General features: G+C 42.7%; 1 protein-coding gene across 1 annotated transcript in view; it reads left to right on the top strand.

Annotated features, from left to right (window-relative positions):
- Positions 1 to 12,012, top strand: part of LOC104036529 (putative acyl-CoA dehydrogenase 6) — a 92,251-nt gene extending 80,239 nt beyond the window's left edge. Inside the window, exons 7-9 of the mRNA XM_075728199.1 lie at positions 4,702 to 4,863; positions 5,018 to 5,168; positions 11,922 to 12,012. Of these exons, the coding sequence (XP_075584314.1) occupies positions 4,702 to 4,863; positions 5,018 to 5,168; positions 11,922 to 12,012 (404 nt within the window). The remainder of the gene's footprint in view (positions 1 to 4,701; positions 4,864 to 5,017; positions 5,169 to 11,921) is intronic.
- The last annotated feature ends 590 nt before the right edge of the window (positions 12,013 to 12,602 follow it).

Below are 12,602 nucleotides of genomic sequence, written 5' to 3' on the forward strand. Positions count from 1 at the left end.
AGCAGGAGCAGGAACACCCTCGCCCTGGATGAGCAGCCTGGGAAGGGCATCTTTGCTCCCCCCGCCATTGCCAGGTGGGGGCCATCAGGGAGGAAGAGCCTTGGAGTTCACCGAGGGAGAGGGAGCTGCCTCCTGCAGTGCGGTGGCCACTGTATTATACCTTTCTAGGCGCCTGATTTTGCTTTCATCCACTCTCTGATATAAAGTGCATTAAAGCACTGGGAGCAGGGACAAGACCCATGGTTTGGGCCAGGTTGCAAACTTCAGAGGTAACCAGTTGTGGTAAACAAGAAAAAAGAGTAACTGATGTTCAGAAGGGAGCCAGGTGCTTGATGGATGTGGTTTGTTACACCACGACATCTAGCTGTTAACTTCCAGTCCTGCAAATGGTTTTACGTATGTTCAACCACAAGTGTTTTGCAGAAGGCCCAGATGTGCAAAACTATGTACGTGGCTTCTATAGTTTTGTGATTAGGTCTGCATGTGTAATCCTAGTCCTTGCTTCTGGCCCTCAGAAGGACGTTTCTGTTCCTTCGGAGTTCATGACTATTCGTGTGACATTGAAAATCATCAGTCTGCTTTTAAACACTTTAGGGACCAGTTCTGGCATCCTCACTTTCACTGCTTCCTAAAACTTGGAAGAGGCAGTGGACTGCCATTCTTTTCTTTCTTTCCTTTTTGGGTGTTGTTTTGTTGTGTTGTGGGGGGTGTTTTGCTTTTTGGTTTTATGTATTTTTAGTATCAAGTATCATATGCTCCAGTGTTCTCTTTGTTTATTAATTATTTTCTTTGTGGCCAAATTTCAGAACGTGTGGGGAGTTTCCTTCCTTCTTCACTTTTTTTTTTTCTCCTTTTAAATTGAATTTTCAGTCAAACATTTAAAATACAAATGGAAGACTAATTTCCTGGAATTGCAAAATTTGGTCACAGGTGTGGTCTTCTGAATGACGGTGTTATCGAAGTTGCTGGTTTTTTTGCTTCATTGAACAAGGAGAGCTGCCACGTTATCTCTCCCATGTTGTGACACTCGGTAAACACCGTCCATTTGTGGACCTGTTGCACTGACCACAGGAAAATAATGTTGCTATGGCAAGAAAGCAAACAGGTTTTTTTGTGAATTGCTTAACTTGGAGGCAAAGAGGGAGTTCAGTGTGTATGAGAGAGCAGAATGGTGCTTTTGTAATGACTTCTATCTGCTCTTGTCTCAGTTTTATGAGCACCATTGAGTCATGGCCACTAAGCAGGATGACAGATCCTTTTGCATAGGCAATGCACGTCCTTAAGAGACGGAGTGCTCAGCTTGGAACTCACTGTACATCTCACTAGAGAGTGATCAGCCACAACCTAAGAAAAAAATGTATTAATTTCTTTTGTTTTGAGAGGAGATGTAGCAAGGCAAAGTGTGTTTACAGTGAGCAGAAGTTTCAAGTGGAAAAATGTAAGTTGGATGGAGGTATGAGGAAAAGATTATTCTGCATCTGGCGATTTCACGTGCTTTCACAATTCTCGGCTGTGTGGTAGACCATGCATTCCTTAGGCTGCCCTAGAGTGACATTTCCTGCATGTGCTGTCAGTTGAAACCCATGGGGCCAAGTTTGTCTGAGGATGTGGAGAACTTTGTATGACAAAAGAGGAAACAAATATATGGGGCGGGGGGGGGGGGGGGAGAAGTTCAGAGGGAAATTAGTTTCACTGTTAAGAATGGCATTTCTCTGTACTTATATGACTGGCAAAGTATTGTGTGCTGTTACGTGGTACAAGGTTGTTGGCAGTCAATGGTATTCACAATGCGCTGTGTTACACTGCTGTTTGCTGCACAGCTAAGCTTTGCCATGTTAGAGCTACGCTCATAGCCCTAAATACCTGTAGTCATAGCATCACAGAATGGTTTGGGTTGAAAGGGGCCTTTGAAGATCATTGAGTCCAATCCCCCTGCCATGGGCAGGGACATCTTTCAATAGATCAAGTTGCTCAAAGCCCCGTCCAACCTGACCTTGAACACTTCCAACAATAGGGCATCCACAACTTCTCTGGGCAACCTGTTCCAGTGTCTCAGCACCCTCATCATAAAGAATTTCTTAGAATCATGGAATCATAGAATGGTTTGGGTTGGAAGGGACATTAAAGATCATCTAGTTCCAACACCAAAACAGTCTTCCTTATGTTCAGTCTCAGTCTACCCTCTCTCAGTTTAAAACCAGTGGCCCTTGTCATGTCACTACAGGCTCTGGTAGAAAGTCTCTCTCCATCTTTCTTATAAGCCCCCTTTATATACTGAAAGGCCGCAACAAGGTCTCCCTGGAGCCTTCTCTTCTCCAGGCTGAATAAGCCCAACTCTCTTAGCCTTTCTTCATAGGAGAGGTGTTCCAGCCCTCTGACCATTTTTGTGGCCCGCCTCTGGACCGTCTCCAACAGGTCCGTGTCTTTTTTGTACTGAGGACTCCAGAGCTGGATGCAGTGCTCCAGATGGGGTCACACCAGAGTGGAGTAGAGGGGGAGAAACACCTCCCTTGACGTGGTGGCCACGCTTCTTTTGATGCAGCCCCAAACTGTCCTTAGAAGATTTCCTCTGTTTATTTCTGTGTGCAAATGGCAGTTCCAGGAATAAGCAGAAGAGCAGTGATGGCGGCTAAGGAAACAGGAGGATGGATCAGCTGGGGCAGGAAGGAGGCAGTGAAGCAGAGAGGCGGACACTGTGAGTGCAGTTTTCTCAGGCCCCCCACTCCCAGCCTTGATGCATGGTGACAGCCTGAGCAGAGATGGGCCAAAACCCCTTTATAATCTTCAGTCCTTTTGCAAGCAGGACCTAAATAGGTGCTGTTCTGCTCCTTCCCACCCAGTCCTGCTCCTGCCTTCTCTTTGCTGTTTCCCGTCTCTTCTTTCCCTGGTGCTGGATGCTGGGAACTACACGAGCCATGCTGGAGCACCTTGCTCTGACAGACCAACACAAGACTAATCATCCCTTGTCCTTATCCCTCCCATCTCCCTTCTTCTCTCCTAGCACTGGCATGTACTGTTTAGTTTCCCTCCCAGCAGCTGAGACTCGACTGTATGCTTCCCAGGTATCAGTTTGAGGGCAAGGGACAAGAGGTGCCTAGACACTTCTTGCTCTTTCTTTAGCATCTCTCAAGCTGGAGATCGTAGACATACAAGTGAAAAACTGTTAGTGTTATATATGCTACAGTGTTGTGTTAAATGGTCCTTTGGAAGAACAGGGATGTTCTTCTGCACAAGAGTTGCCCCTGAAAACAGTAATTTTCCTGTCCAGAAAACCAGCATTAGCGTGGCAGCATAGTGTATTAACACAGAAGAAATGAGGACATTATCGTATATGCTCTTTTGAAAAATAAACATTGAGGCTAGTTGTTTGAGAAAGGAAGGTAAAATAAGGAATGAGAAAAGCTGATCACCTTATGAAATGTGGGGACAGCATGTGAAAAGTAGCACTCTGTGGAAGAGCTAGTGAATGGTCATGGCAGGGTGCAATTGGTGCGACACAGAGTCTGCATATGAGAGTAGTATATGGATGAAGTTTAAATGGAGGTGATCTTGAAAGCCATGCAAAAAGGAATATAGAAGCACACCAGGCTCCGGTAAGGAACTATCATGTGAGTAACTGGCAGATGGGAAAAGGGATTTTGTAGTAGTCCAGGGCTTGGTTGTATTTTGCGTTTCAGATTCAGAGTTTTGCGGTTTAGATTCCAAATGTGAATGGATGCAGTATACATATTTTGAAAAGAGATAATGTGACCCTTGTCACACAGATGGATTTGTGAACTCTCTCCCTCTCCCTTCTGCTTGCCATAGTGACAGTAGTCCACATTTGCCAAACAAAATTCTCTACAAATTCAGCACCTGCTATTATCCTAGCTAAGCTGCAAGAGACTGATAGCCTAGCCCTTCACTTCAAGGCTGGCTTGCCTTGGGAAAGAAACTCTTCCCTTTTCTTCTTGTTTAAAACAGGGTATCTTTAAGTCTGCTCAAAAGTAGCAGTTCACTAGTTCTCTTGCTTTAAGCAGTGTCTGCCATCTCTCTCACCTGTCTTCCAGCAGTATCCTATTCTGATTCTATTTCCATTAGAAGCACTGTTTAGCATTTACTAAAAGTGGCTGTGAATCTTAATGTTTTTCCCTTCCTTTCTATACTGGGATCTGATCACAGAATGCAGACACAGTATGCAGTCTGTTCATGTTCCTTGATCTCTGAATAGGTTTCTGCCTTCTCCCTGAAAGCTTCCTTACATTTCTACAGCATTCCTCAGCAAGCACACTGTCTGCCTTCAGATTTTCTTTCAGGATTGTAACAGACCTTAAGGACACAGGTAACATGGAAAGCAGGAGTTGCCACAAGCTTTTGCTAGGGTCCCAAATGAGGTATTAAGGATAAAGTTTACATACTTGTCATCACATAATGCTCTCGATGACTTTCCTTCCCTCCTCCCCACCCTCCTTCAATCTCCTCCAGGTTTTGGCAGTTTGGGGCTCAGGTGAAAGAGGGATAAAGAGGTCTTCAAGGTACAAGGAAATACTAGACTTTTTTCAGAATTGAAACTGCACCCCAAACTGAGCATATGGAATAATTTACTTTAGAAAACCTAATGTATTGTTTGTACACTGTGAAAAAACCCCATCTTTTTCAACAAGAATTAAAACAACAGATCTGGCTAAAATGATGTCTTGTTCTGTGCTTTGTTTCTTCAAGTCCTGACACCGCTGGAAGCTGTAATACAAGAAACTGTTGACTACACACGCCAGCGGAAAGTGTTTGGCCAGTCCGTCTTGCACAACCAAGCCGTGCACTTCCGCCTGGCCGAGCTGGCAACCGAAGTGGAGCTCCTTCGCTCGCTGCTGTGCCGCGCTGTTGGTGAGCGCCCACATCTGCCTTCCCAGATGTGCTTCTCTTCATGCAGAGAACATTGTCAAGCTAAAGGAACATGGGAAGGTGATTGCCAGAGAGGCAGGCTGTGTTCAGTGACTCTGTGTGTATAACTGTGCCTTTTTTTTTTTTTTTTTTTTAGCTCTCTATGTGGAAGGCAATGATGTGACAAAATTTGCTTCCATGGCTAAGCTAAAGGCAGGTCGTCTGGCCCGTGAGGTGACTGATAGCTGTCTCCAGTTTTGGGGAGGAATGGGATTCACCAGCGAGGTTCTGGTGAGCAGGTTTTACAGGTAAGCAAGTGAGTGGTGAAAATAGGAAATGGCTTTACTGAAATTTGGCCTCTTTAATGTCCAGCTAAAAGATCACCCACTTGAAAAGGGCACCAGCTCCTAGCCAGTGTGAATGGTATTTTTGCGCTGAATGGCACGTCACTGATGTATGTTGTGGATGCAAGGGCATCCACAGTCCCATTGACTTTGGGGTGACATGTGAGTGTCAGGATGTAGGCTGACTATTCCTTTGCCAAATCTTGGCTTTGCATTACAACTGTGTAGTTTGAACTACCCACAGGTTAGCTTGAATGTCAGGTGAAAGAAGTAAACTCCATGTTTTCCCTGATGGTCCTCTGGTACCTGCCAGACAATAGGACAAGGGAAAAAAGGGGAAGCCTACCAACAAGTGATTTTTTTTTCTCTTTGCTCTTTGTTTGCTTGTAGTCTTGATTACAAGAACAGGACTAAAACAAAACAGAAGCTTTCTTCCAAAACCAATGAAAATCAGCTCATCCTTTCCCCCAAATATATGCTGTGAAACTGGAGCTCACCATTAGGCTCCTGCAGTGGTCTTTTCTGATAGCAGTCTCCACCTGATTAGTCACACCAGATACCGTGTGAGACGTATGAGAGATGTAGCTGCTTCCAGCAAGTTGTTAGATCATTAAAACGGTACAGAGGCCTTTTTGCAAATTAACTAAAAGACTCTTCAAATTTTACCATATATCTACTTAGAGCAAAATTCTCTCTAAGCAAACAGTTTTCTTGGCAGCTGTTAGGAAAATTCTGGCCCCGGTGTCTTACATTCTGTAGAAGGACCAAAATGGAACCTGCATTATATAGCTTTGATTTGTCTTTAGATTCCCTAGCCCAGTATGTTATTGCTAAGTGTGGGCAGGGCTTTTCTGTGTGAATTCTAGAGTGGTTTCTAAGTAGTCACTTTTCTAACAGACTAACAGTCACATTTTTCCTGGTAAGAAATCCAGAGTATTTCCTATTGGTATAAACTGTGTCAGCTGGCTAAAGAAACATATCTTCCTGCCTCTAAAACAAACACTGTTATAAATTAGGCTAAAGTGGTGTGATATCTATACTCTAAAATTTTCTGTGAATCAGTAAAATTCCATCATTGAGTAACCATAAGCACCCGGAAAGGGAGAAGTAGAGTGCTACCTAAACAAACAATTACAGGTTCAAGTCAGAATCTTGTTAGTCTGTAACAATAAGCAAAGCAGCAACTTTCCTACAGCTGTTCTTTTTTTGTACAGCAGTCTGCGTAACCATACACGTCACTGTGATACTTGTCAAGTAGCAAGCAGCGTAACTGCACAGCATGACATCTAGTCGTAATGTACAAAGATTTTTGTAGCATAATCCTTACCAAGTTCCCAAGGAAATGTTAGTCTTTACATGTCAGGCTGTTACTCCTCAAAGAGCGCACAGCATAATGCATGATCAGTGTATGAAGTCTTTGCATTTTAGTTATTAGCATTGGTGGGGAGATAATAAACAGACCTGGCACAAAACTGTCTGCCAAATTCCTTTATTCACATCTGTCATTTCAATCATTAGTCTTTTAAACTTTGTGGAACAACTGACTTTGGAAATTCTCTAGAAGGCGTAAAGATAGCTGTTTCACCATGTAGGTGCCTGTATTGGGCTGATTTTGTATGCGTAAATATCTCATTTTCAGTTGTAGGGATACTGAGAAGGAGAATAGGTTTGAAAAACAGTTTTAAGCCCAAATATCAAAGGGTTTAATAGAAAAATACAAGGCAATATAAAAAACAATAAGAGTGGGCTTTCCAGACTTTACCCTGCTAGCAGGATTGTGGAGAAGGAGAGCACCAGACTGGAGCTGTGTTTCTTTATTTTTCTCTCCCCTGTATGAAATGCCTCAAAGACATCATGACTTAGGAAAAATCAATTATTGAATAAACCCACAATCTATATGAAAACCCCAGGTTGTGAGAGGTCAGAGGGAGGAAAACTTTTTGTAGCAAGTATATTGCCATTTTTCAGACTTACTTCCTAACATGAGTTTTAAAAAAGTTCAGATAGTGATCTATATATTTTAGTAATAATTATGTACACTTCAATTGTTATGGGAAGAACTTGTCTGGCCTTCTTAAAAAAGTTTGTTTTTTTTTAAAATTAGGATTGTTTCTAAGTACTAAACACTGTGTCGAACTGCTGCCAGTTCTTGCAAGTTTTACTCTTGTGGGGTGTGATGGGGAGAATGCTATCATTTCTTTACTTGATGCATTGTGAAAGACTCGAGAAAGCAGTAGTGAAAAATATTGATTGACTACTCATGTGAAATAGATAAAGTGTAAATAGCATTGCAAATGCACATAGCTGCAGAAGAAAAACAGATTTCTTTTTTTCCCTCAACTGTCGCCAAGGTATTGCAATATGAAGTTTTAGTTGTAATTCAGGACAGTTAAAAATCAAACTTGTATATAGTTTTAAGTGGAATTTTTTTGAATAAGTAATGCATTTCCTTCTAAATTATTTTTCGTATTCCTCACATGTTTAAAAAGTCATTTGAAATATTTTATTCAGTATCATTCTTCATTTCATTTTTTGTATTCTTTCATTCTTTACAAAGCATGTCTAAACTAGAATGAGTCTAGACAACTGTGGGGTTTTTAATCAGTCTTTGTCATTATCACAATTTATGGTTGTACCAAACGAAATGAAACATCAATTTCTGCTGACAAAAGCAATTTGCTTTGAAGTCAGCTGGGACAAGACTTAATAAAGATTCCTCAGTCATCTGTGAAAACAAATCCGTAGTTTCAACCTTTTTCTGCAGAGGTTTTGAGACAGATGCCTGTCTACCACTTTGGTTGACTTTTATGAGTACCTTGAGAGGGAGTCTAGATGAAGCACATGACATCTGGCTCTAATATGGCAAATCAATGTCGGTAACTGTACAGTGATGACTTCAAAGCGGAGCTACGCTCCAGAGCAGGCCAAGGTGATGCCCACTCCTGCTCAGCTGTCCCTTCAAAATGCCCCTTAGGGGAAACAGGCAGGGCCACGCGAACTGGCAGGCACAGCCGCTGGTGGCTGGGCTGTGCCAGCCTGGGCAGAGGTTTGCCGCGCTGGGTGCCATCAGCTCAAACTTCTCCCTCTGGATCAAAGTCTCCTTTCGGTGCTGCTTAATTTGGACAGCCTATAAGAAATCTAGCTGAGCTTGAAGATGGAAGAAGTCACAAAATATTAAACTTGAGGGTACATCAATATATTTTGTGGAGAAAAATCTTGCCAGTAATACAACTTCAAAATAATAATTGTGAGAAAAAAGGGTAAACGTTTTGTAATCAAGTGCAATTTGTGCTGAAAGGAAGCAGCGTGTAAATGGCCTTCTGGGAAGCAATGATACTCTGAACCACGTAAACCTTGGGTAGGATTTACCAATGGCCTCCTAACCAGGAAAGCAAGGAGCAGCGTCTCTGAGGGACCGCTGCCATAAGCCCAGGCTGCTAGGGACAACCAGAGCTGGAGTCACCAAAACTCGCTTCCTTCCCCACATCTGACCGGCACTGATCACTGCCAGAAAAGGGAAAGAAAATTACTTTGTTTATTTTCTCAGGACTTTAAAGTTATGTGAAGGCATCTGCATTGAAGACAGATAGTGCAGCAGGCTCCTCTCAGGGTGTCTGTGAACAGAAAGGGCTTTCTAGATCCCAATGCCGTATGGCTTTCAGGAGGAAAATGTAGCGTAGAGCGGCTCCCTGCGCAGGCACAGCTTCTCAGCTGCAAGTAGTCAATGGTAGTGGGATGCACAACTGCAAACACCATCACTTTTTAGCAGCCTGAGGCTAGAGAGAGATTTAGTGTGCTGCGGGCTTAGTGCCTATACAGCTGTCGTGGTTTAGCCCCTGTCGGCAGCAAGCACCACAGCTGCTCACTCACCCTCCCCCCAGTGGGATGGGGGAGAGAATCGGAAGAGTAAAAGTGAGAAAGCTCCTGGGTTGAGATAAGAACAGTTTAATAATTGAAATAATGATAATAATGATGATGATGATGATGATAACAATAATAATAATAATGAAAAGGAGAACAATGAGACAGAGAAACAAAACCCAGGACAAAAAAAACAAGTGATGCAGCGATCGCTACCCCCAGCCAACTCCCCCCAGTTTCTATACTGAGCATGACATCATATGGTATGGAATAGCCCTTTGGTCAGTTTGGGTCAGCTGTCCTGGCTGTGCCCCCTCCCAGCTTCTTGCACACCTGGCAGAGCATGGGAAGCTGAAAAGCCCTTGACTTAGTGTAAGCACTACTTAGCAACAACTGAAAACATCAGCATGTTATCAACATTATTCTCATACTGAATCCCAAACACAGCACTATACCAGCTACTAGGGAGAAAATTAACTCCATCCCAGCTGAAACCAGGACACTTACACTGAAAGCAAGTCTCTTTCCCTGAAGATGGCTTCTAGATTAACATCATTCGAGCCCGTTGTCATCTCAATCCTCTTAAACTAGGTGAAACCTTCTGTCCTGTCTCCCCAGGGGAGAGATCAGCATTAATCACCTGCCTGTAGATTCTGTAGGAAATATTCCTTATCTCACCACAGAGACAAAAATATAACCAGCAGAAATTTTGTAAAGACACACACACACACACACATGTATATACACAGACACACAAACATAATATGAAAGGTGTTTTGGTTTTTTTAAAAGATGTATTTATATGTGATAACCTGACATGTCTGTCACACACCACCAAAGCCAGCTCTTACCGCTGCCTATTTTATACCTTCATATAAACAATGCCGCATGTGTCCAGGATTCCTACTGCTAATGGCGGATTTTTATCGGCATCACAGAGGAGTTCTGAGGATTAATTACTTACTGTTGTTACAGTGCTGTGAAGATGCAAGATGCTAAGCATTGGCTGAGGCTTTCTGCAGCTTGAAAAAGTAGATAGCATCACAGCAGAAAGAACAAGTAACCCACTGTTGCAGCCCTTCTGCCTTCAACAAGGCCCACAGGAAGGTGGGGAATCTTCAGGTTATTGAATTAAGTAGAGCTAATTTAGCAGAACTGTTTCAGTGTTTTGTTGTTTTTTTTTTTTAATTCTACCCAAAGGAGAAAAAGAAACTTCTGAAGCAAATTGCTTAAGGTTGCAGTCGTTTGCAATCTGGCTAGTACAGGGAACTTAGGCAGTACTGTTAGGGATGACTCAGTGATATTAAAGGCAGTTTTTAAATGATTAGAAGTATCAAATCAAAAGTAAATAAGCTTGGAGCAGCCATTCACTTTTTAAAGCAGAGAAGCTTTATATACTATATAATACTATACTAAGTATATACTACTACTACTACACTATACTACTATATAATACTAATATGGATGTCCTGGTTTCGGCTGGGATAGACTTAATTTTCTTCCTAGTAGCTGGCATAGTGCTGTGTTTTGGATTTAGGAGGAGAATAATGTTGGTAACACACTGATGTTTCAGTTGTTGCTAAGTACTGCTGATGCTAGTCAAGGACTTTTCAGCTTCCCATGCTCTGCCAGGTGCACAAGAAACTGGGAGGGGGCACAGCCAGGACAGCTGACCCAAACTGCCCAAAGGGCTATTCCATACCATATGACGTCATGCTCAGTATAGAACCTGGGGGAAATTGGCTGGGGGGCAGCGACTGCTGCTTGGGGACACACTGGGCATCGATCAGTGGGTGGTGAGCGGTTACATTACTTGTTTTTTCCCAGGTTTTGTTTCTCTCTTGTTTTCATTACTACTTTTTTTTTTTTAAATTTAAATTATTAAACTGTTCTTATCTCAACCCACCAGTTTTCTTACTTTTGCTCTTCCAATTCTCTCCCCATCCCACAGGGAGGGGGAGAGGGAGCGAGCGGCTGCAGGGTGCTTGGTTGCCAACTGGGGTTAAACCACGACAATGGATTATGCCAAATCTCACACAGCCATTAGGAAGACCAGGATGCTTGTTGGTTAAAAAACTTGAATGAAAATTGCACCATCTTTGTACGATTCTCCAATACCTGGTGTGCCGATTGACTAATACTCTTTTTACCACACAGTTAAGCGAAGTTAAGTGCTGCAACACTTTTTGCTGCTGGCCCTCCGAAAGCTCCCTCCCCTCCTGAAATTCAACTGCACGCTTAGGCGCCTGCAGCTTTGGCAAAGGAACAGCAGGGATGTTGCAGGAAGTGTTGCAGACTGTCTCACCAGGGGAGGCAGTGGGTGAGGTGTTCTGCAGTCAACTGGCGTCGGTATGTAACGTGCAGGTCATCTGAGCAGGCAGCACAGCAGAAAACCCTGGGAGGAGCCTGTGATGCTTTATATGCCAGGATGCTTTGTACGCCAGCCCAAAGTGATCAGACCTAAACAGAAGTCTGTATGGAGTTCAGCTGCAGGAGGTCTGGCTGGGATTAAGCAGAGGCAGTTGTGTGCTAGGAGAGGTTTTAACTTATTTCAGGATGAAAATACAGTGTTATGCCAAGTTAAGGTTATTTTTGAAAGAATCTGAAAACTGGATGTGCCAAATTATATCTTAAGCCTTTTGGTTTTGAATTAGCAATATCCCTGTATACAAAAGGGTATTTACAGTGCTGAGAACGTTTGTCCACACCATGTATGTGCTCCTGTAAACAAAGGGTTTCAACGTAATAAAGGCAGCTCCATAATAAATGCATAGAACAAATGGGTATGTACAGTTCTGTACTTGTTCCATCAGTACAGCACGCAAATGTTTAAATCTACTCTTTATATTTCTACAGAGACATGAGATTAGTATCAATAGGAGGTGGTACAGATGAAACCATGCTTTCTATCATATGCAAATACATGGAAACACTTCCAAGCAACTGACGCATCTCCCCTCTTCCTTGAAAATTAAGCAAGCAAGAGCATGGCTTGTACTGCACACTGAAGGTAACAGCCAGTACATGTTCCAAGGGTAAAATAAGTAGAAAATGTAGCAGTAATTTTGCCAATGAACTGCTTTGACCGTTCTCATTCTATGTGTTCTCCAGTATCAAATTTCTGTTGATATGAAGCAGTCTGAAAGCATGTGGCCTCCTGCAATTGTTTTTCCTCTTTTCAGTGGGTTACTTTTTTTGGGGGGGGGTCTAGTGATCCACACTAAGCACAGAGAAAAAAAACAAGGTGTATCTACATTTTAGAGCATCTAAGCCACCAATTAAGAAACATAACTTCCATATGGATACAGCTATGATTTCACTAGTAGCCTAATCTAATTTCAGTGTAACTTTGCTTTCAAGATCAATAATTAAGGCACAAATTATTCCCTTCCATATTCAAATACTGGAACAGTGATTTTGTGCTCAATTAGAAGCGCCTTCCCTGTCTTTCAATTTTAGCAAGTAATCATCAAAATGAGCTCTGTCGTCTTTGCCAAGTTCACATCGATTTGTACTACACTCTGTCATGTATGTTTG

The sequence above is a fragment of the Pelecanus crispus genome, chromosome 2 (genome assembly GCF_030463565.1).
Source record: "Pelecanus crispus isolate bPelCri1 chromosome 2, bPelCri1.pri, whole genome shotgun sequence".
In the NCBI taxonomy this organism is placed as follows: domain Eukaryota; kingdom Metazoa; phylum Chordata; class Aves; order Pelecaniformes; family Pelecanidae; genus Pelecanus; species Pelecanus crispus.